This window comes from Lonchura striata, chromosome 16 (genome assembly GCF_046129695.1).
Source record: "Lonchura striata isolate bLonStr1 chromosome 16, bLonStr1.mat, whole genome shotgun sequence".
Classification (NCBI taxonomy): domain Eukaryota; kingdom Metazoa; phylum Chordata; class Aves; order Passeriformes; family Estrildidae; genus Lonchura; species Lonchura striata.
The window spans coordinates 1,652,630-1,675,368 of NC_134618.1; the positions used below are offsets into that span (position 1 = coordinate 1,652,630).

Below are 22,739 nucleotides of genomic sequence, written 5' to 3' on the forward strand. Positions count from 1 at the left end.
AGAGAAATCAACTCCGCAATTCTGACCTCAGAACAGTACAATCCCAATGACTTCTGAAAGCAGACACTACAAATACTTCTCTTTTGTTATAAATGTTTAATAGGAGCACACAATCACACAGCTGGTTTGGGTTGGAAGGGACCTAAAAGACCATTGTGTCCCAGCACCCTGCCATGGGCAGGGACACCTCCCACTAGACCAGGCTGCTTCAAGCCCCATCTAAACCACCCTTGAACACTTTTGGGGATGAGGCAGCCACAGCTTCTCTGGGCAACCTGTGCCAGGGCCTCTCCACCCTCATAGGGAACAATTTCTTCCCAACAGCCAATCTAACCCTGCTCTCTGTCAGTTTGAATTCAAGTAGGGGACCAAAAAAACTCCAAAGAAACAACCAAAAAGCATAGTCTCAAAGACTTTTTAAACACATTTTAAAATAAGCCAATACACTCTTTTCAAAACATTCTGCCACAATCCCAATGCCCAAGCTGAGTTTTAACACTGCATCGCAAATTTGTTGACTGTATTCTTCTAGTTTAGTGCTGCCAAGAGGCAAGAGAAATATCTGGTCGTGGTGAAGCATACCAGGTTGAGCCTGCTTCTGCAGCTGCCCTTGATTTCAAAGGTTTCTAGTTCCCAGGGCCAAGTGCTATCATTGGTTTCCCTGATGGCTTCACTGAACAGAATTCAGCTGACACCCTCACCTCAAGAATTCACAGCTTCCAACTCCAGCTTTATGGAGATGCAATAAAGACCTTCAGAAAAAAGAAATAAAAAAGGATACGAGAATTCCACTGATGGTAAAGAAAAAGTACCTTTTTTTTTTGGTCTCCCACCATGACAAAGAAGTGGGTGCACTGGAAGCAGAAACAGCCCCCAACCCCAGGAGCTCTCAACAGCAAGGCTGACCAAAGCATTACTATTTTATTACTTTTTCTCCTTTTTTTTTTTTTTTTCAGTGTCTCTACCCCTAATGGCAAAGAATAATTTCTGAATATGAAAAATTAAACAGTTTATCGCCTCAGTCATCTAAGAGAACTCAAATATGAAACTGATACACACACACACACACACATACACATATATATATATATATATAAATGTCACATGGATTTTTTTTCTGCTAGGCTCTATCCCTAGATTTCAAGTAGGATCACTGATCTGTAATAATCCAGGATTATGGCAAACAACAATGGCTCACACACTACTTTTTAGAGGGAAAATAACTAGCACAAAATCATCCCAAGGCCAAAGAATGACTGTGCCTCTGAAGAGCAGTGGTATATTGCAGATTGCTTGGCTTCCTGCTTTCCTGTCTCTTGCAAAGGAAGAAAATGACTAAAAATAGTAATATATCAGAAATCATCACATCACATCAGTGAGAAACCAAACAGAGACAGAGATGCACAGAGATCCAGGAATCTCATTATGTGGCCTTAATTTGTGGTGGCTGCGTGCGCAGTGGGAGCGCAGTGGGAGCAAAGGGAGTGCTGTGGTTCAGTCCAGACCTGAGTGAGGGAGCAGGGCTGTGGGTGAAAGCTGTGTTGGGAGAAAACCCCTCACTTGAGACAGCTGTGGTTTCCTTTCAGCGTGGGAAGCAGGGTGAGAGAGGTTATTCTTCCTCTGACTTCGCTCAGGTGAGACCCCACCTGTAGTGCTGCCTCCAGTTCAGGGGTCCTCACCACAAGGATGTAGAGCTGCTGGAGTGAGTCTTGAGGAGGCCACAGACACGCTCAGTTGGCTTCCCATTGTCAGAGGGCAGGGTTAAATGTAATATTAGGAAGAAATTCTTCCCTGTGAGGGTGGGCAGGTCCAGGCAGAGGTTGCCCAGAGAAGCTGCAGTTGACCCATCCCTGGAAGTGTCCAAGGCCAGGCTGGGTGGGACTCAAAGCAACCTGGAACAGCAGAAGGTGCCAATCCAAACCACTCTGTGATTCTATGTTCAGCTTTTATCCCTATAGGCATTTATTTAGCAAAGATGGAAGTAGAAGATTAAGAAATTGAGTTGTCTACTTTACACCAACATTACCTTGACTTTATTGCATGAAAACATTCCCAGAAGAAAGGCAGTACAGAAATATTTAGTGTTTCTCTTGGGAAAATAAAGAGTTTAAAAATATTTAAAGCTGCTCTCCTTTGCTGGTCTCAAGAGCTGAAATGGATCCTCAGAAAATAGAAAAATTGTCATTAGTCGTCCCCCCTGTGATAAAAACATACCTGCATTTCCATCATGCTGTACCTAACATGAATTTTAGAAATGTTTTGGCTCCTTGAGAGCAGTGTCATTTACAGGTAAAAAAGAGGTCCTTGCATTTCACCTGATTATCATTCATCTTGCTCCTTAGTGCCTCGACGTGACAGAACCATGGGTCTGGGGGTGCTCCAAGCAATGCCACCCTTTCTCCTGGGAAGCGTTTGCCTTCAGCAGACTCTGTTCCAAGTGATCGCAGTCATGGTACCTGTAGAGTGAACACCTGATGCCAATTCCATGAGAAAACACAGCATCGGTAAACAGATGGTATCTTTTGCATCTCCAAAGGATCTCAGTTACAGCAAACAGAAGAAACTGTCTCCACTGTAAGTGTTACAGGACACAGCCCAAAAGGCCAAACTCTCACACTCTCACACTGCACTGCAAAGAGGCCACAAGCTGAACAGAGCTGCAGCTCCGGCATGAAGAACCAACAATTTAAACCTGCAACTAGAGAACACTTGCTAAAATTCACAACTGATTGACCAACTCAAATTTCATACTTGTTCAACATCTTACCCTGTACTTGTCAAAAAACTCAGCAAATTCCAGCTGTGTTCTCTAAAGTTCCTTGCTCTGCTCTGTGTGTTCTCCAGCAAAGAACACTGTTCTGTCCCCTGTTCTGCTTAGTGTGGTTTCCTCATTTTAAGTGTATTTGTGCCATCACAGCTGTGGCAAGTGTGAAAACTCTTACGTTTTCATTGCAGAGCTTGGCCTGAATTTCAAACCATATTCCCAGTATAGCATACATTACATATCAGCCCTGGAGGAATTTTATATTTGAAGTGCATTATTACAATCACCTTTTTATATTAAGTAGTTAAGATGTATATAACCCTGAATCACATGAAGACATACACACAAGAATTTCATATGGAAAAATAATTACCAGCCTTCCTCAGGTAAGGTCCCTGCCAGCAAATAAAGCTGACTGTAAACATGGCCAATTATTAGCAAAATGGCCAAAATATCATAAAAGAGAACAGAATATAATGCCATTTTAACCGCATTTCTAACCTAGTTTTTAGAATTTACTAGCCCAGAAGGACACACACAGTAAGTACATAGCTTCAATAATAGGCTACAGAGCTACAAATATATGTGTAAAGAACAATGAGAATATATGAAAGCAAAAAAGGCAAAAATCAATTTGGCATCAATGGAAAGATTCTCTGAGCTGTGTCTTGTGTTAGAATCTTTGCTATCCTCAAAGACAAATGCACTCCTGAAAGAACACTCCAATCTCCATGGAAGCATAGTGAAATAACATTTCCTTTATATCTGCAGAGCTTAGAGATAAAAGATTTCTGTTCCTGTTGCTAACTTCAAAAAGTCAAAATGACATCTTTTATCTACTAGGTATTTACTAACTATATATGGGACTTTGAGTGTCTCCCATGAAATAAGTATCTTTTTTGTTGATGTATGCAAAGATTACCATCTCCCATATTCCTGCTCTAAGGGACCTGAGCCCTTTTCCAACAGAGAATTACTTTTCCCTTATGATGCTCTCCATGAAGTAGGCCTGGTCTTCCAGCACAAACAGAAGATACAGAGGGACCCTCCCACATCTTGGACCCTGGCTCCAGGCTCTGCCTCAATGTTCACCCACCCAGGTGCTCTCATCTCCTGGTGGGACTAATGACAAGGTTAATTGGGACAGAAGATGCAGGAGAAGAAAGGGGTGCACACAGAAGAGATGGGCTTCTGGCAGAACAGCTGGCCTTGAGAACAGCCTTGACCTTATTTCCACCAAGATGGCCAAAAAGAAAGAAGGTGTGACTGTGAAGTCCTGAAGATGACAGTAGACCAGGAGGTATCACCAGCACTAAAGAGAACCAGCTATCAGAGAGAAAAACTGAATTATGCTGGAGACCAGAGCTATGCAAGGCTGAACAGCACTTGAGTGCGTGGGCATGCACATGAGAACCACCAGTTGTGCTGTGAGAAGGGTGGAGAGGAAGGAGCTGATGATGGAACCATCAGCTAATTGGCCACACAGTGACATGCCCTCGCAGTGGGCCAGGTGCAACTGCAGCCAAGGGGGACAGAGAGGAGATGGACATGCTGCCGTCTCAGCCACTCCATGTCATATAGGCCACACCAGACTTAGTAATGAAGGTCAAAGCCCTCACATAAACCTTATTACTAACACTTTGAAAAATGCCATGGGACACTCACAGAGAGCATTCACATGCTATAAGGCACAGGTAAGTTTTCCCTGGAAAATCACATGTTATTCCTTCTGCCTCTCAGAGAGGATCAGCACAAGCACCAGATGTGGCTATGTGTCACTCAATGAACATATGAGGGAATCTATAAAAAAAGACTAGGCTGGCCAGGTGACACATGGCACAGGCCTGCAAACCTGCCTTCTTTGGCAAGGGAACAGAGTTTGGTTTCAGGACCCTGCAGAGACCAGACAGGACAGGACCAGTTTCCCCTAAAAAAATAAAGTAAGAAATACTTGACAGAGCAAAAACTTACTAATAGTAAAAGACAATGGTAGCACAATAACAAACCAGGAAACCAGGCCATGAATTAAAACCCAAAAAATAATTCCACTGCAATTTTGAGGAAGGGAGGAATAGAGGCAGGAGTTTTAACCAAGCTTGATATATTGATGAAACTGATTATGTGACTCGAGCTCCTGCCATACTCAGTAACTGGACATGCTGACTCAGGAAGTCCCTTCCAGTGCTGCTGCCCTGGGTTTTTAAGGAAGAACGGGTGTTTCTGAGAATGCTGGTGGCAAAACAGCTACAGAACTGGGGCAAAAACTACTATGCAGTAAGAAGTCCCTAGGGCTCAAGTCTGAAGTAATTCAACTTAAACCAAGACAGTGTCCAGTGATGTGGCTATACCTAGTACAGCTACACACATTTTTAACGCTAATATCACCTTAATGTGTGTGTATAAACACATTGTTTATACTATTCAGTTATTAACAGGCTGAGTGGCTCTCAGACATCCACCACCTTGTAATATGCAAGACCTCCTGATTCACACACACACTGCTTCTTCATACAGAGGATTGCTCTATGAAAGGTCACTTGGACAGAGGCATTCCCAGTAAAATTCCCTGGTAAGTACTAATTTAAGATAAGCTTCTTATTTCAAGCATAGATGTGAATCTTCTTGCAAATCACAGAGCTCATCATACCCCAAGTGCAGCAAGCGTAAAGCATCCAACAATCACTGTCCAGATTTTGGCCTGCCTGTTTTTAATTTCTTCTGAAATATTTTATAGGGTTTTTTTTTTCATGTATGACATTGCATTATTGAAGTCACAGTTGCCTCCTGCATAGCTTAGCATATGCCTCCACTCAGGGAGATAAAAGACACTGATGCACTGGTTTTAAATGCTGAGCAGAGAGGGAGCATGGATAACAATAGACAGTGAGAAGAATATTAATGGAATTAACAATATGAAAAGGAAAATTAAAATTACACAAGCTGGTAGTGTTAACTTATCTTCCTTTGTGAGGGCAAAAATACATTTGTAGGTATTTTTGTTACCTGGAATTATGGTGCAAATTATGTGGTGCTTTTTATTGAACTCAAGACCACCACAAAAACCACTCAGCTGAAGGGATGGCAAGGTACACAACCAGCGAGGCAAAGGTGGGGCTACTGAAGCGTGGGCAGTGGTTCAAATAAGTGGAACTTACAAAGATGCTGCAGTTGCATTTAGCACTGATACAAAAGTGGCTGTGATGAAAACCTGTGTTAAACCACAAAACTATCCCCAGAGGTGTTACATCTTTAGTTTACAAGTTTAAAAGTCTGCAACAAAGGGACAGAAGATCAAAGACCACGTGCAAGTGAGAAGCAAAGCAGCCATGGGTACTTGAGCTCAAGGAGAGCACGATGGTGGGAGGGCAGGGCCCCAGAATGGGGGAACAACCTACCACTGCAACCATAATCACCTAGGAAAGAAGGAAGGAAGCTGACATCACCTGACACACAACCCAATTCCATTCCGGGAGCAGCAGGGCAGCCCATGCAGATGGTGGAGTCACTGTCCCTGGAGGTGTCCAAGAAATGACTGGACGTGGCATTCAGTGCTTTGGTCTGGTTGACAAGGTGGCAATGAGTTCAAAGGCTGGACTGGACTTGATGTTCTTGAATGGTTTTATTATGTCCTTGCCAAGACATTGTTCTCCCCTGCAAAGTACAATTCTCCAGTTTTGCTAATAAAGAGATAACTGATTTAGATCAACCAAAACATGTATTTGAGCTCTCTTCCAAAGCTACCATTGACTGGTGAAAGAAAATAGTAAAATACACTGAAATGACACCTCTCTTTATTGTGGGGAAGGGAAGGTACTTCTCCATGCTCAAGTTCTTCAAAATGTATGGTACGTCACACTGTACACTTCTCCCATACATGCTGTTTGTGAATGTATCGCCAGTGAGGTCTTTCAGTCCTTTTACAAGCACAGAATCCCAAACCCAAAGAGGGCAAAACGCTAACAAGCTTTTGGGCCATATGCCTTGAAAATACCCAGTCATTAACAGATCAGTAAATTTTCCTGTTTTCAATTAGTATTTACAATTATTATGTACAATTATGTTTTGGGAGAAACTTGGCACGTAGTTTCAATGGGAATACCTTTCCACAAAGCCTTGCGCCCTCTGTTGGTGCTTCCTGTCTTGAGGGGGACAAGCAGGTCTGCTCTGGAATGGAATAGCAACTCACATTCGTACCACCAAGTGGGATGGCCAAGACCCAGGCAGAAGAAGAAAGATAAATAAGAGCCTGAAACTGTTTTTATCAGACTCAGTTGAACATCATGTCCTGCTTTGAGCAAGTCCCTTCCAAGCAGGGCACTGGGACAGAAGGTAGAAACCAGCAGGTGTTCATGAACAAAGGAGGCCATGTCACAATCCAACTCAGAAGCAAAAGGTTCAGTGCTTCCCACTGAATCCTGTCCTGCAAGGCAAGATAGAGCTTCTCTCACTTGGGACAGCCCTTGCTTCCTCCTCAATGGCATGAAAGGATCCAGCCTGCTACAGCTCATCAGAGGCACCAAGACAACCAATGATGATGGGGATGTGGGTCATCTGCATCCTTCCCAGTGGACAAGAAAAAGAATGAAAGCGGCCAAGGTGCCTGCGCTAGATGGAAGATTGTATCATTTTCAGATAAATGAAGACTGACTGGGGGTTTTTCTTGAAACTTCAGTTATTGCAATCCCTCTCCAGTCTTGCTGGGATAAGGGGGAATGGCTTTAAACTGAAGGAGGTTAGATATAACAAAGAAATAATTCCCTGTGAGGGTGAGGAAGCCCTGGCACAGGTTGCCCAGAGAAGCTGTGGCTGCCCCATCCCTGAAAGTGTCCAAAGCCAGGGTTTGGATGGGGCTTGGATCAACCTGGTCCAGGGGGAGGTGTCCCTGCCCATGGCAGGGGCTGGAACAAGATGAGCTTGAAGGTCCATCCATCTGCAATGGTAGTAAAGCCAAATCCTCACAGTCTTCTTGGCTTTTCTCTTACAACTGCTTCCTGAAACTCCAGTAGTAACTTCTGCCTACATATACCTGAGGAAATCCCGAAAGTATCATTGACAAATCAACCTGCAGAGCTGTGAACAGAAAGGGACCAGGCAGTAGCTGCTCCACTGCACCAGAGAAAAAAGTTTCTCATCAAAGCTTACCCATGGATCACAATTTGACTTATGCAGTTAACCCTGTTGAGGAGAAACCTAGCCACCACCTCTAATCATCATTATCAACTGATATTCAGATTACCCTGAACTGCTTTTTAAATAAATTGCAACTCACAGTGCTTTTTACTGTTCTACTTTCAAGGCAATTTTTAATAACATGCTGGTATTTATGAATATTAGTAATTGCCATGAGCTTGAGTGAGGATTTGTATGAAGGATCTGTGTTTGGACACAGATTTTTTCCCCTCCAAGATTAGTGAGAGTAAAGGTTACCAAATAGCAAGGACTAATTGACATTATATGTGGAAAGCCTGATTCCTCACAGAGAAGTGATTTAGCAATATGCATCATATGGCCAGTCTCTATTGCAAAACAGAATCACAAACTGTCTGTTACATTCCTTTAAATTAACAGAACTTGTAAACAGAAGAGTCTCTAAATGCATTTCATCCCATCAGTGAGGAATTCATACAATTTGTTAAGAAAAATTGTAATAACTGATCATATGTTTATAGCAAGTGGCTTTCCAACAGCCAATGTCCTATAACATCACCTCTAGTAAGCTAGACACATGTATAGTTTTCACCAAAAAATTTTATTCTGCACACAATCTTCTGATGGGGAAAAGATAAAAAAAGGCAAGGGAGGGACAAGCTCCTTCTGCATCTCTCGGAGCACAACCCCGAAGCATTTGTACTTCAGCTCTCAGTGTGCATTGGGTAACCTTCATCAGACCAGCTGGGGAGAAACCAGCAGCAGGACACACCTCCACAGCTCAAAGTCAGCACTGGCTGATAAGCTAAGGTCCCCAGAACAGTGCAGGACATTCTAAATCCTTCAGGATGCCTCCTGGCTGCCAGCCTGAGTTCCACCCGTGCTGTCACCCCACTCCACAGCCAACCAAGCCTGCATTGCCCTTCACCTGTAGAGCCATGCACAAAGGATGAGACAAAGAGAAAAGAGCAGACTGCCACAACACTGTCAAGATACCAGGAAAGGGAAGAGAGCAGTCCCTGCCCTGGTATCCTGTGGGCAGGAGCGAGGGAGGCAGCACCTGATCCAGAATGGCAGGCAACACTCCTGCTGCTGGCAGAGGTAGATCACCACCCTCACTTTGGACAGAGAAAAGGCATCACTGAGTTATCCCCCAACAAATGGCTCCCAGTCCACCTTCAGGGGAAGGAAGGAATTATCATCTCCTTACAGTTATTTGTATTAACATCAACCCTAGTCCTGCATTAGAAGATACGTGATGGGATGGTGACAGACTCTGTGGTATTTAAATTATTCCGAGATTGTAGAAAGTGTCTATCTTTCAGCCCCGCTGCCAGAGAAGTCATAATTCATCTGTGCTGGTTTTCAAGGTAGTTTATTCTTGCTTATCTATAACATATTCAGTCTGCCCTGCAGCAGGACAGCATGCAGGGCTCTGTCCCTCAGTGGGATGTTACAAACATTATGTACCAGAAACTATGTGTGCTATATTTACAATAACGTGCCAATATCTATCACTTACGTTGAAGAGTGTGTCCCCAGTCTAAACCAATAGAAAAATGCCAGCACTACAGTGAAACATGGCAAGACATGAAGAAGAAGAAAAAGGACAAGGCACGCCAAATTTCCTCCATCTTGCCTCCTTTTAACCCCTTATCTAGAATCCTAAAATTCTACTTTTGCACCCCGTCACACTAATTATTACTTATATAAAACACTCAGAGCTTGTAATTCATCCTGTAAGATTGAAAACTCTTTTCCATGGACAGAGATCACAGACAGTGTCTCTCGGGGCACTGTCCAGGGGGGTTCCTGACCCCCTGCCAGGGTCCCAGGCCTTCCAGGGCAGCCAGAGGGATGCCCTGGATTCCCACATCTCCCCCTCTTTTTTTGTCACACAACAAAGGAGCAAGTGATTGAGATTCTTTCTTCTGGTCCTCTTCAACAGTCTTCAAATGTCTTCTGTAAATTTGTTTCGCTGAAACAGTAGTGAAATGATGCAAGAAATCTTCCATCCCAAACTTGGAGTATCCTTTCAAATTGCTCTCCCCAGATGTTTGCCTAAATTGATTTTTAGCTTACAATCCCATTCAGTTTTATTGCTACAGGTTTTGTAAGGCAAGGAGTGCTCAGCATCCTAACACTGCCAACCTTTCACATGGGGCATTGTGCTGATAGTAGGCCAATGCAGTGAGCCACTGTCAATTGTAGGAACTCTCTAAACAAAGGCACAGAGTCTAAGCAGGTCCTGGACAACCTGCTCCAGCTGCCCCTGACTGAGCAAGGGTGGGGGATTCAATCTCAGGAGATCAAAGACACACAAGAGGAGTCTGTGATTCCACACACCACCACACCGCAAAAGCAATAATGGCCCTACATTCACACATATGTATTCTATGTTCGTATGAAACAGATGGAAGAAAACAAAATCACAAAAAATCTGGTGCAATCCCAGATCTTCAGTAGCTGGGAGGTCATGGAAAATTGCAATAATCTGTACTGAGCTCCGTAACGACAGCAACTGACAGCACTGCCTCATGCTAAGGAACTTCGATTCTAAATCCACTTGCCCAGATGTTTCTGTTGCCCTATTTTAGGACAAGTGAAAAACATGGAATCCCTACAACCTAAGCATTTAGAAAGTAATGCATTCATTTGTTTTTGGCAAAGATTGATTTAAAAGACAACATACAGAATTGTCTTAAGACAGTAATTTTCAAAAGGAAACATTCCTTTATGGCCTTAATGAAAAGGAGGTTGTTCCTCTGCCTGTGGCAGGGGTGTGGGAACTACATGATCTTTAGGACCCTTCCATCTCAAACTATTCTGTGTTTCTATGATTGTAGTATTAGCCCTAATTTAACAAACCATACCTGTACAGTCTGTTTGTGCACAACTGCTGCATAAAGATGAACAGCAAGGTGTGATGGCTCTTCACAGTGGTAATCAGCCAATACAATGCACATTTTAATGCCAGAACAATGCCCACCTGTGGTTCCAGTTACTTTGAATTTAATAAATTAATATAAAGTAACTATAACTCAGGGTCCTTTGACAGGATATTGCAAGAGAACAGATCCATTTTTCATCTCCAGCCTCTCAGTGTCAATTTAATTGTAGTAATTGGCACGCATACACAGAGAGGAATCAAAACTAAGGTCAAATCCTGTTTCCAGGGGAGGATCTTCCCAGTTAGAAGTGAAGATCCCACCCAAGACTTGAGTCACAGCCTAGGAAACTGATGCTGGTGGAGAGGTGGCATGGACAGTCCCTGGTCACTGTGGCAGTGTTTCAGAGCAGCAATGCAAGTTCTGAGAAGAAAAGTTTTCTGGGTTTTGATTGTGTACAATAACCTGGTAGCCAGCAGAATTCCCTGTCATACATAGACTTTCACCCCCATAACACACAATTTACTGCAGAGTAAACAGTGCATGGGATAAACAGGTACAGAGAAATAATGTACTTTGTTATATATGGAGGAAAACAGCAGCCATGTATTCCATGTACGACCTTGTAATAAGGGCTTGTAGAGGCAGAATTCTCATTTATTCTCATAAGAAACACATTATCTATTCCTTTTGATAACAAGCCTCCTTGCAGACACTTCTCCCACTTACACTGAGCTATGTGTAACAATGACAGAGTATCTTCTTCATCATCATCATCACTGGCATTTTTTAAATCTCACTCTCTAAAAACACCATTGGTAAATGGTATTCTGCCATGGTTCCAAAGTTTCCTTGCGGGGAATTTAACTGCCATCAGTACATTTGCTTCCAGAAAACACATCCTGTATCTATTAAGACCAGAACAGAAATGCACCCCAGTCAAAAGACGCAAGATGATTCCAACTGGACTGTTCCAACCCCCATTGGCAGTCCCATTCTTTTCCCATAAAGAGTAAATTTTAAAAATTATTTCTCAGAAGCTGCAAAATGCTGTCTCTACACAACACAAATAAGCATCATGTACTTAGAATAATTTTTGACCCCTACAAGCATTCAAAAGAATTTTATGATCATTTACTAATCTATTAATACATAATTAAAACTTGGGACTGAAACTTTTAACTGACTGGCTCTTGCTTTCAGTATTAGTAATGGACGACAAGTGTCCTCCCCACTGAGTTACCAACTTTCTTGCCCATGATTATTAAGCAACACAAACATGTCTATGAAAATCTCACATCTGCTTTACACCATTCTCCAGTTCAACAACTATTTCATTATTACCACTTATTTTATTTTATTAATTACCCCATATCAAACCAGAACTTGACTCCTAGGAAATCAAGTGAATCTTAAATCTTCTGCTCTTCCTTAGTCTTAAAGACAGAAAAACCCCACTTCTAAAGAAGTTTAAAGGAGATGATGTGGTGGGGATGATGTGGTTAGGATGGACTGTTTTCAGCAACAAAGCTCTATCCTAGCTCACAGACTGTCACTCCAAGAAGCTGAACAGCAATCCCTATGGCCCCCATCCTTCAAGGCTGAAAGGATGTTCTATTTCACCAGGGACAGGCGCAGACGCAGCAAGATGACAGCGTGCAGATCACCTCCCCTCTGTCTTGTCTACATCCGAGTCCTTGTAACCGGAGGATTCTTCTTCCTCTCCATCAGAGGGATTGGATTTCTCATGAGCCACTTCCAAACAACGCCACCAGCTGAGCAACGTTGCCCCCGCTCTCCCGAGAGCGCATCCACGCTCCAGGAAACGGCAGATACCGAGTTGGGAACGATTTTATTAAAACTCAAGGCACAGTTTTGATACAAATAAGCTTCAAAAGTAAGATATTATACTCTAAAGGCAATTCCTTGCTGCAACGAAACAGCTTACAGCCGACATTGAGAATGCTGGATGACTACACAAATTACCCATTTTAAAAACTATATTTTACACCACAAATTATGCTGACCCCTCCGGATGCTGTTGGCATTTCAAACTAAAATCCTAATTCTTCAAGAATTCCACAGGATTGCAGCTATTGCGGTTTGTGGTTCGGCTTTTTTCCCTCCCGCTGTCAGGGGCAGCTCAGCCGCAGTGGCCCCGGCCCCGCGGGGCGGCGGAGGAGCCGGGCTGGGCCGGGCCTGCCGGGGCCGTCCCGGGGACAGGAGCACCGCGTCCCGCGGGAGGGGATGCGCCTCGCCCGGTCCCGCCCCCGCCCTCCGCTTCTAGAAGGAACCGGCGACCGATGCCCCGGGGCGCCCGCCGCCCCCCCCGCCTCCTTTTGAACCAGGTCCACCGCGGGGGAGCGGGCAGTCGGTCGAAGGTCTGCGAGAGGCGGCCGAGGCCGCAGCCCTGAGCCGCCCCCGCCACCGCCTCGGCCCTCCCACTGCCCTGCACTGGGGCCCCCGCCCGTGGCCAAAACAGTCGCGAGGCGGCGGCGCTCACCTCCTCGGCCTGCTTGCGCAGCGCCTTCTCCCGCTCGTACTGCGTGAGCAGCTGCTCGTTGTCCTCCCGCAGCAGCTCCAGCTCCACCTCGTGCTCCTGGTTGTCGGTGAGCACCGAGTCTAGGTTCTCCAGCACCGTCACCACCAGCGGCATCAGCTCCTTCACCACCTCCTCGTCGTAGCAGTGGATCAGTCGCTCGAACTCGCGGTAGATGCTGTTGGCGAGGCCCGAGACCCGCTCCGACATCACCGACCCCGAGCAGTAATCATCGCCCGGATACCCCCCCACGCCGCCATCGTCTAGCTGGATCTCCAGCATCCTGCCGGCCGACAGCCCTCAACCCCGCTCCGCTCGCCTCCGCTTCGGGCCCTGCTGACACCGCCACCGGGCGCTGCCCCGCCCCGCACGCCGCGTCAAGGTCCGCGGGCACCGGCCGGGGCGGAGCGCGGCGGCACCGCCCAGAGCCGCTAGATCGGGGACGCAAGCTGCCCGTGCTGGGAGGAGGCGGGGCGCCGCAGTGCTTCTTGCGCCGGAGCCGCGGGCGGCGCAGCTCGCGGCCCGTCGCGAGCCCCGCGCAGACAAAGCGCTGCGCACCGGGGCCCCGCGAGGCGCGATGGGGGCGCACGAGGCCCCGCGCTGCGGCGTCACGCGCAGACACCGAGCGGGGGCCAGCGCGGGCCCGGGTCGCGCCGCATCCCGGACACGCGCTGGCTCCGGGAGCCGCGTTAGAGACCCGTCACAGCCGCGGTAGTCGTATTTCCGAGATGAAGCAGCCGTAGTTACTACAGAGAAAGCAGACAAGGATCTGTTCAGTCAGGGATGAAGAAAAAGCCAGAGGGCCAAATATGGCCATCTCAAGTCTTCAAAGAAAATTCAGCACAACCACCGAATTTAATCAGATTTCCCAAATCAACAGCAACACACACCAAATTACGGACAGCAGCTCCAGCAAATTATGGGCGGTAGCCTCCAGCACCCTCAACAGGTGTCACAGAAGTTAGAGTCTGCCACATCCTGGGCTCAGCTGGGCTGTAGAGTTGGAAGAAGACAGCAGGAATCATTATTCTCTGAGAACTGAGAACAGCCTGGCAGGAGAAAGAAATAAGGGGTTGATTTGGAAAAGGCTTCCCACACCTTCATTTGGCTTAGAGCCCTGAAGAGTGTAATTCCAAGGTCGTGACTAGCAATGACCCTAAAAGCTTCATACTGCAAAAAGGGAAAGAACTTTAACCCTACCCAGAAAGCCTAATTGCAGTGGGAATATCACATCTCACTTATAATTAAGAATTTTAAGTTTTATGACTGTTTTGTTCTATGTTACAACAAACACAAGAGTGTGCTTTATTAAATGCAAGATTGCATTGAAAATATTTTGAATAAAAATATACAGGTGAACAGGGAGAGAAGCAAGGCAGGCAAAGAGGTAAGACTTATTCACTGATTCACTAATTCACTAATTCCATATTACACTGAACTTCTAATCTTCTGTAACCTAGAGAGCATGTAAAAACATTTATAAAGTTTTCTTGCATTTTTCCCGCATACATAAGAAACTGACACAATGGACATGACACAAACTAAAGCCTGTTGAACCACAGAGACTGATGAGCTCATAGCATTACCCACTCTTCTGATTGTAATCCCAACAGGTCTAGCAGGCATCCCTGAGGGGAGGGGATATCAGTTGAAGTGCATCCTCCTTTCTACAACAGAATCCTGGTTCAGGTCCAGTGACTGTGTTAAAGCTCCTGCTGAAAGGCAGTGATTGCCTTAACTTAAATCAATCACTAAAAGATACATTCCTGTATTTATAAATTCATAAATAACTTCAAGTCTAGAGATCAGTCAAGAAATGGCAGGAATGCTAGGTGCTGCCATGCATGAGAAAAAATTAAAATACCACTTCCAGGTCAAAGTTGGCAAGCAAAATATTTGCTTATTCTACCCTTTTGGGGGTTTATTGCATCTAGCATAGGAGTTCAAGTTGTTATTTGCTTAGCACTAAAAGCAAACTAAAAACTGACTGTGCTATACATATGCAATTGTGTTATGGCTGCAAGGGCACTTTGCTGAAGAGCTTACCTTTCCAAGTAGGCAAAGTAAAGGCACAAGGAGTGAGAAATTGATAGAAACACTGAGACTATGAAAGGAAAATCAGGATTCTTTTGCAATAACCATATGACCTCAAATTAACTATTGGGGATTTTTTTTCCCTTAGACAGGTGGAACTTCGCTTTGTGAAAGAATAAGTATTTTTTAGGTATCTTGGTTTGAAAGACAGGTGTCTGCCAAGGAATGTGGGAACTTCTCTTGGAAGAGAAAATGTGACTCCCTTCCCTCCAAATTATTATAACTCTGAAATTATGGGTCTTTTGGGAAAAGATAGGATAAAAGGAATAGCGTGTCTTTACTAGTAGATATATAGATATAAATATAGATATATATGTATAACAAGGCAAACAAACATCAACAATGGCAGCAGCAACAACAAACAAAATACCAGAAACCCAATCACAGCCTTGTCTCAGCCGCAGACACCCTCCCCTTTGGTGCAGTTCTGCTCACAGCCGGCAGGGGCACTGGTGGCTCCTGGCCTGGCAGTGCGCATGCAGTGATTCCCCCCGGCTGCAGGGGGCGCCGTGGCGCAAGGTCAGCCGCTTCTCCACACGGTGATGGAAATTCAGCCGGGAGGGCGGAGAGAAAAGGGGCTCTGTTTACAAACCCACAGGGGAAGCCAGTCCTGGTGCCCGTCCAGATGGAGAAATGGGCTGTAGCAGGAATCTCGGAGCGCTGGCTAGAACGGCTGAAGTTCGTCACCCAGGGTGACAAAAAAAATGTAGCAGAAAACTGCAGCCTTTAGCAGGAGCTGCAATAGTTGGGTGGACACAGTGTGTTGGGTAAGGGTGTAGCACGAAAGCCCAAGGCAGTGGCAGAAAGCAGTGGGCTGGGCAGCAGCAGCTGGGCTTCTCCATAGCAGTTGCCACACATACCCAGGAGACACACCCTCAGGATTCCAGGGGTCCTGGGTTTTCCCTGGTGGCACCCTAGTAGATGGTGATGATCCTTTCCAGTCAGATCAGGCATTACTAAGGTTCCAGCTCAATGGCTGCTCTTAGGAGCAGATGCTCACCCACAGTAAGGAAGAAAGCAGTGTTAGAAATGAGACACATGACTCAGCCAATATATCAAGCAGCAATTCAAATTATTAATTAATATGGTAACGTATGAGCAAACACAGCGCAGGGTACAGTGGTGGGGGTTTTCCCCTCCCACTGCACACTGGTTGTTGGTCTTGCTGGTATTTATTGATCATAGTAATGCAGATTCATAAGCTTTTCCCAGTTTCTACATGAGCTTTCAACAGTTTCCGTTTCTACCTTTAACATCACAATTCTATACCTCATCATCAACATGATGGTGATATTTGGTTCTTTTCCAATTTCTATAACCTATTGTGTATATCCCAGTATGTGTGTCCAGATGGTGGGGTCCAACTTCTATTTTTGGGGATCATTAATCTATGGTAGTGATGTCCAACTTCCCATTTTGAAATCATCTATCAGCAACCTTGATGTCCATCTTCCTTCTCCAGGAGCTTGGGATAGGGTCCCTTCCCTTTCTGTTTAAATTATTTATATTCTAAAGCTACAGCTTAAAAATCCTTAGTACTCAGCAACATTCTAAAGTTATAATTCAAAAGCTCTTATTACAAAACAGGTTAAGAGTTATACATTCTAAAGCTACAGTTTAATAACTTTAATACTAAGCAACATTCTAAAGTTATAATTCAAAAGTTCTTATCGCAAAACAGCTCAAGACTGTTATATGTAGTCAGTGTAATTCGTTCCAGTATAATATGATAAGTGTAATATTTTATATTGTTGGAAGTACACATGCTGGCACTGGGAGGTGCCCCCACATATTCGAAAACCGGTTTCTGACAAAACCTCATTTGCAAACTAATACATGGGGTTCACCCACAGATGGGTCGTTTCTCAAGGTGATACAGGAACGCCCAGGTGCTGATCATCCAGCAACCATCTATTCTAGATCGGGATCACTGAAATCCTCCTGGTTGATACATCTGAATGCCGTGTTCCCGTAACTCCATCAAGAAGATTCATCAGCACTGGACACCGAATTGTTCCATCCCAACACAGAGGAAAGAGACTTTATGAATATGTGGGACTTTGAATGTGAAGAAAAGACGGATTGCCTGCTTGTACCAGGAGGGTGGTGTGTGGGCATCGGGGAAACCTCTGCTGAGGCTATCTGCTCTGTGACACACCCAGTCCCGATCCCGGGCTCGGCACTGTCTGTTTCCTTGTGGCTGGCTGAGAGATAATTCGATCTTAATAATACAATTTTTATTTTTTAATTTTTAATTTGGCTGGATCAATTTTTATCTATAACAAGACTTATAATTGTTATTTGCAAACAAAAAACTGGTTCAAAAGCCTTCTTTCATGCTTTCCTCGGTTGTTTATTAGAACTCATCTTTATAATTGTCTCATGGCCTTCTTCCACACATTTCGTAACCACAACTGCACAGGTTGCCTTTATGTGCCTGTCATGAAACACAACTTTGTATTTCACAGCAGTAACAGGTTGGACTCCACACGGCGGCAGCAGCTCGACTGTTCCCCTCTGATCCTGAGAGCAAGAGAAGAGCCAAGCCCTGTGGAGTTGTGTTTTTATATGCTTTATTACATCTTTATTCTGTCATGGTTTGTTCCAGTGTACCCCCATACTGTATTGGTTTCTCCCTGAGTTTTCCTGCCTTTCCCCAAGTGTCGGTTTCCCTGGAAGGTGCCGAGTCAGTCCCCTGCCCTTTCCCAAGTGCCTTGTCTGTCAGTCGGTGCCCCTTCCCCTACCTCTGGAAACTTCCATCCAGGGCACCGAGTGATTGGATGAGGGCCTGGGACCCCTCCCCTGTCTCCCCCTCACTGGATCCCCCCATGTCCATCCCCACAGAGTCACTCCTGTCTGTTCCCCACTGGCTGATCGGCCCCCCTCCCTCTCCCTATGGAACATGTTGCCAGCACTCCTCAGTAGCTCTTGTTGGCTGGCCCCCTCCGGTGCTGTTGGATCCACAGGACCTCAATAAACATCGGATTTTTGCCCCAACAAGTGCCTCTCCTCATTTCCTCGCCGTTGGAATCAGCAGCGCCCTCAGGACCCGCAAAGCACTCTCCAAAGCCCAGCTGGTACAGTGGCGGGTGCTTCCACTCACCCTACTCGCCCCGCAGGAGAGCTAGGCGGGGCTGGGGACAGGGGTCTGGGGCGGGGCCGCGGCAAAGCCCAGCCCCCTGACCCCCCAGCAAAGTCTCCAGCTATCTTTGTCCTTCCAAGAGAAAAGCCCCCGGCTAAATCAGCAGGCAGCTGCACTCCTTCTCCCCTCCTCAGTCACTTCTTTTGTCTCTCTTAAGTGCTGGTCATTATCATCTCTTAGGCAACAGATGGGGAGAGAGTTCCCTGGGGGGCAGAGGGGATCCTAACATTAAGTTTCTACTTTGATGGCACACAACTAATGAAAATATATTATTTTTAGTACCGAGAATCTACCCTTTAATTAGTACTGAGCTGAAATTCAAGGTGTTGTTTCTACAACAAAAGATGGACCAGAGTAACATATGACAGTTGTGGTAGAGGAAGAATTTACGTAAACCAGGTTTTATGTGAAAAACAGAGTTCACTTTCTAGACTTTAAAAAGTTTAATAAGGATAAAAGAAGAATTCAGCATCGGAGTGCTTTTTTTTTTTTTTTTGGTGAACAGCCAAAGAGCACACGAGTATCTTAAAATCATGTTCTCTACATACAGTTAATTTGCTGGGGTTACATGCATATTCATTATGTTATAGATGAGTGAATCTCACAATTAAGGCGTGAACATTATATGTATGTTAAAAGAAATTTTGTATAGTTATGTGTCATGGTTTGACACTGGCACAATGCCAGTGCCCCCATGAAAATGTGATCTCTACCTTGAATGCTGTGAAGTGGAATCTAGAATAGAGCAAAGCAGGCCCAAGCTTAATAACAGGAAAAAAACTTTATTAAACTACTACTACTAAAGAAAAGAGAAAACTAAAGAAGGGGGGAAAAAAACCACACAAAGATCAAATGAAAACCTCGTAAAACATTCCTCCCCCCACCACCCAACTCCAACAAACCACAGTGAGACACAATCTGGACCCCAATCAGGTTTCCACCCTCCAAGCAATCGATACTCAGTCCATCGAGGGAACAGAGTCTCTCCTGTGCCACAGACCCCCCCCCAAGAAACACAGCTCCACATCCTGTGTTTCCATGTCACACATGGCACCGCCCGGAGAAAAAGTTTGCCATGGTGACCCTTCTCCTTTCCATGCACAGTGCTCTCACCACCAATGCATGGATGGTCAGACTGCCTTTAGGATTTTTCCTTTCAAGGATGCCCTGCCAAGAGGGGAGAAAACAACAGTTCAGTTTTTCCTTGTTTGGGACCACAGTCCCCCCCCATTTTCCCCTGGGGCCGAGGGCTCAAGAACAGAGATCTTCTTCTCTTCTCTTCTCTTTTCCTTTCCAGGGCAAGGGGGCGCCACCACAAACCCCCTAACCTTTCCTCTGTTCACTCCACTTTTGTCTTTTTCTCAGCTGAAGCAGGTCTCTTGACTCACTGGCATCCTCCCAAAACACAGTCCCTCTTGAAGGAGAAGATTTGGTTCAGGTTGTGGCTAACATGGAAAAGTCCAGCCAAAAGCCACTCTTTGTCCCCCTCCCATCCAGAATTCCTCCTTTCAACATCCCATCCCAGGGTCCAAGGTGTCCCTCTTCCTCTCTTTCAAACCGAGGAGGGGAAAGGAAAATTCACAAAGCTTCCATTTCTCAAGAAAGGGTTAAAAGTCCGAACTCCCAGGATGGCTCGATGCCCGGACATCCAGCAACTCCCACACAACTGGGCACCTTGCAGCTCCCCCCGCTCCTCCTTCCTTGCGGCTTTCTCTCTCCCTCTCGGGAGAGGAACTCTGGGGGGGGGAAATGGAGACATCCCAGATTTCTTCCACCCTTCCATCTGCAGGGGCCAGCCCGGTTCCAGTCCCTCCACCCTTCGGAGTTACCTCCATCAGGCCATGGGGGCTTCCCCTCCCCCACCCAGCTCGTGGCTGGGGGGGGGAAGGTCTGCACTGCACGCTGACCGGAACCAAAGAGAGCGAGTTCCCCTGGGAATTCTGCTTTCAACCCCTCTGTGTTCTCAGAGGCGTGTCTACTTTCAATTGGTCAATATCTAAATTGACCTCTTCCTTCCGGGAAAAATTATCTTTCCGTGTCAAACCACGACATTCCACCCTTCGCCTCTGAGAACACAGACTACAAAAGAAAAAAAAAATCATTATCAAAATTACATTCAACACATTCTACATAAAACAGCAATTTACACTAAATCTCCACCCCAATTCATCTCAAAACCCAACACATGCTTTGCTCTTATTCCTCCTGATCCCATTTCACAGCATTCACCTTATCACCATCTTATCTTATCTTATCTGATCTTATCTTATCGATTTCCCGGTCAGGGAACCAAATGTCATGGTTTGACACTGGCACAATGCCAGTGCCCCCATGAAAATGTGATCTCTACCTTGAATGCTGTGAAGTGGAATCTAGAATAGAGCAAAGCAGGCCCAAGCTTAATAACAGGAAAAAAACTTTATTAAACTACTACTACTAAAGAAAAGAGAAAACTAAAGAAGGGGGGAAAAAAACCACACAAAGATCAAATGAAAACCTCGTAAAACATTCCTCCCCCCACCACCCAACTCCAACAAACCACAGTGAGACACAATCTGGACCCCAATCAGGTTTCCACCCTCCAAGCAATCGATACTCAGTCCATCGAGGGAACAGAGTCTCTCCTGTGCCACAGACCCCCCCCCCCAAGAAACACAGCTCCACATCCTGTGTTTCCATGTCACACATGGCACCGCCCGGAGAAAAAGTTTGCCATGGTGACCCTTCTCCTTTCCATGCACAGTGCTCTCACCACCAATGCATGGATGGTCAGACTGCCTTTAGGATTTTTCCTTTCAAGGATGCCCTGCCAAGAGGGGAGAAAACAACAGTTCAGTTTTTCCTTGTTTGGGACCACAGTCCCCCCCCATTTTCCCCTGGGGCCGAGGGCTCAAGAACAGAGATCTTCTTCTCTTCTCTTCTCTTTTCCTTTCCAGGGCAAGGGGGCGCCACCACAAACCCCCTAACCTTTCCTCTGTTCACTCCACTTTTGTCTTTTTCTCAGCTGAAGCAGGTCTCTCGACTCACTGGCATCCTCCCAAAACACAGTCCCTCTTGAAGGAGAAGATTTGGTTCAGGTTGTGGCTAACATGGAAAAGTCCAGCCAAAAGCCACTCTTTGTCCCCCTCCCATCCAGAATTCCTCCTTTCAACATCCCATCCCAGGGTCCAAGGTGTCCCTCTTCCTCTCTTTCAAACCGAGGAGGGGAAAGGAAAATTCACAAAGCTTCCATTTCTCAAGAAAGGGTTAAAAGTCCGAACTCCCAGGATGGCTCGATGCCCGGACATCCAGCAACTCCCACACAACTGGGCACCTTGCAGCTCCCCCCGCTCCTCCTTCCTTGCGGCTTTCTCTCTCCCTCTCGGGAGAGGAACTCTGGGGGGGGGAAATGGAGACATCCCAGATTTCTTCCACCCTTCCATCTGCAGGGGCCAGCCCGGTTCCAGTCCCTCCACCCTTCGGAGTTACCTCCATCAGGCCATGGGGGCTTCCCCTCCCCCACCCAGCTCGTGGCTGGGGGGGGGAAGGTCTGCACTGCACGCTGACCGGAACCAAAGAGAGCGAGTTCCCCTGGGAATTCTGCTTTCAACCCCTCTGTGTTCTCAGAGGCGTGTCTACTTTCAATTGGTCAATATCTAAATTGACCTCTTCCTTCCGGGAAAAATTATCTTTCCGTGTCAAACCACGACATTATGTTACTGCAATGTGCTCCCCCCCAGTATGTGTTATTTGGATGGTTTTGGTAATCTGGGCATTTGGGAAGGTCGGCTTGTTGCTATGGTAGCACCTGACCTCCAATCCGAATGTGAGAAAGGACAAGGAAGGACTTGATCGACAAGGTTCTAGGAGAGGCTAGAGGTATAAAAGGCAGAGCATTCATCTTGAAGACGAGTCAGCCACATTGTAGGCAGCCACAGGAGGCTTTCGGTGCTTTTTCCCCCTTATTTAGTATTTTTGTTATATTTTTGCTAAGGTTGAATAAACCTTTTAAAATTTTTTAAGTGAGCAGGTGTTTCTCACAATTAATTTGTACATCACTAAACATTCCTTTGAGTTTTTGATGTTCCAGGAACTCTCGTAAAGTTTTAACCTCTGACTTGTCTGCAGGACATTCTGTAGATTAGGTCCATATATTTTATTTCTTCCTGTAGTTCTATCCTGTTG

General features: G+C 45.6%; 1 protein-coding gene and 1 long non-coding RNA gene across 25 annotated transcripts in view; both read right to left on the bottom strand.

The window, feature by feature from the left end:
• Positions 1 to 13,755, bottom strand: part of MAPK8IP3 (mitogen-activated protein kinase 8 interacting protein 3) — a 76,174-nt gene extending 62,419 nt beyond the window's left edge. For 23 of the 24 annotated variants that reach the window (XM_077786779.1, XM_077786777.1, XM_077786776.1 and 20 more), the window contains exon 1: positions 13,304 to 13,754. In XM_077786779.1, the coding sequence (XP_077642905.1) occupies positions 13,304 to 13,621 (318 nt within the window). In that variant the 5' untranslated portion in view covers positions 13,622 to 13,754. Of the gene's footprint in view, positions 1 to 13,303 lie in introns of all 24 variants that reach the window. The other variant, XM_021529609.3, reaches the window with a different exon arrangement.
• A 5,588-nt stretch (positions 13,756 to 19,343) lies between these two features.
• LOC144247152 (uncharacterized) lies at positions 19,344 to 22,246 on the bottom strand. Its single transcript, XR_013340846.1, has 2 exons — positions 22,044 to 22,246; positions 19,344 to 21,628 (listed from the first exon to the last, which is right to left on the bottom strand). It is a non-coding gene; the product is annotated as an uncharacterized LOC144247152 (long non-coding RNA).
• Between the last annotated feature and the right edge of the window lie 493 nt (positions 22,247 to 22,739).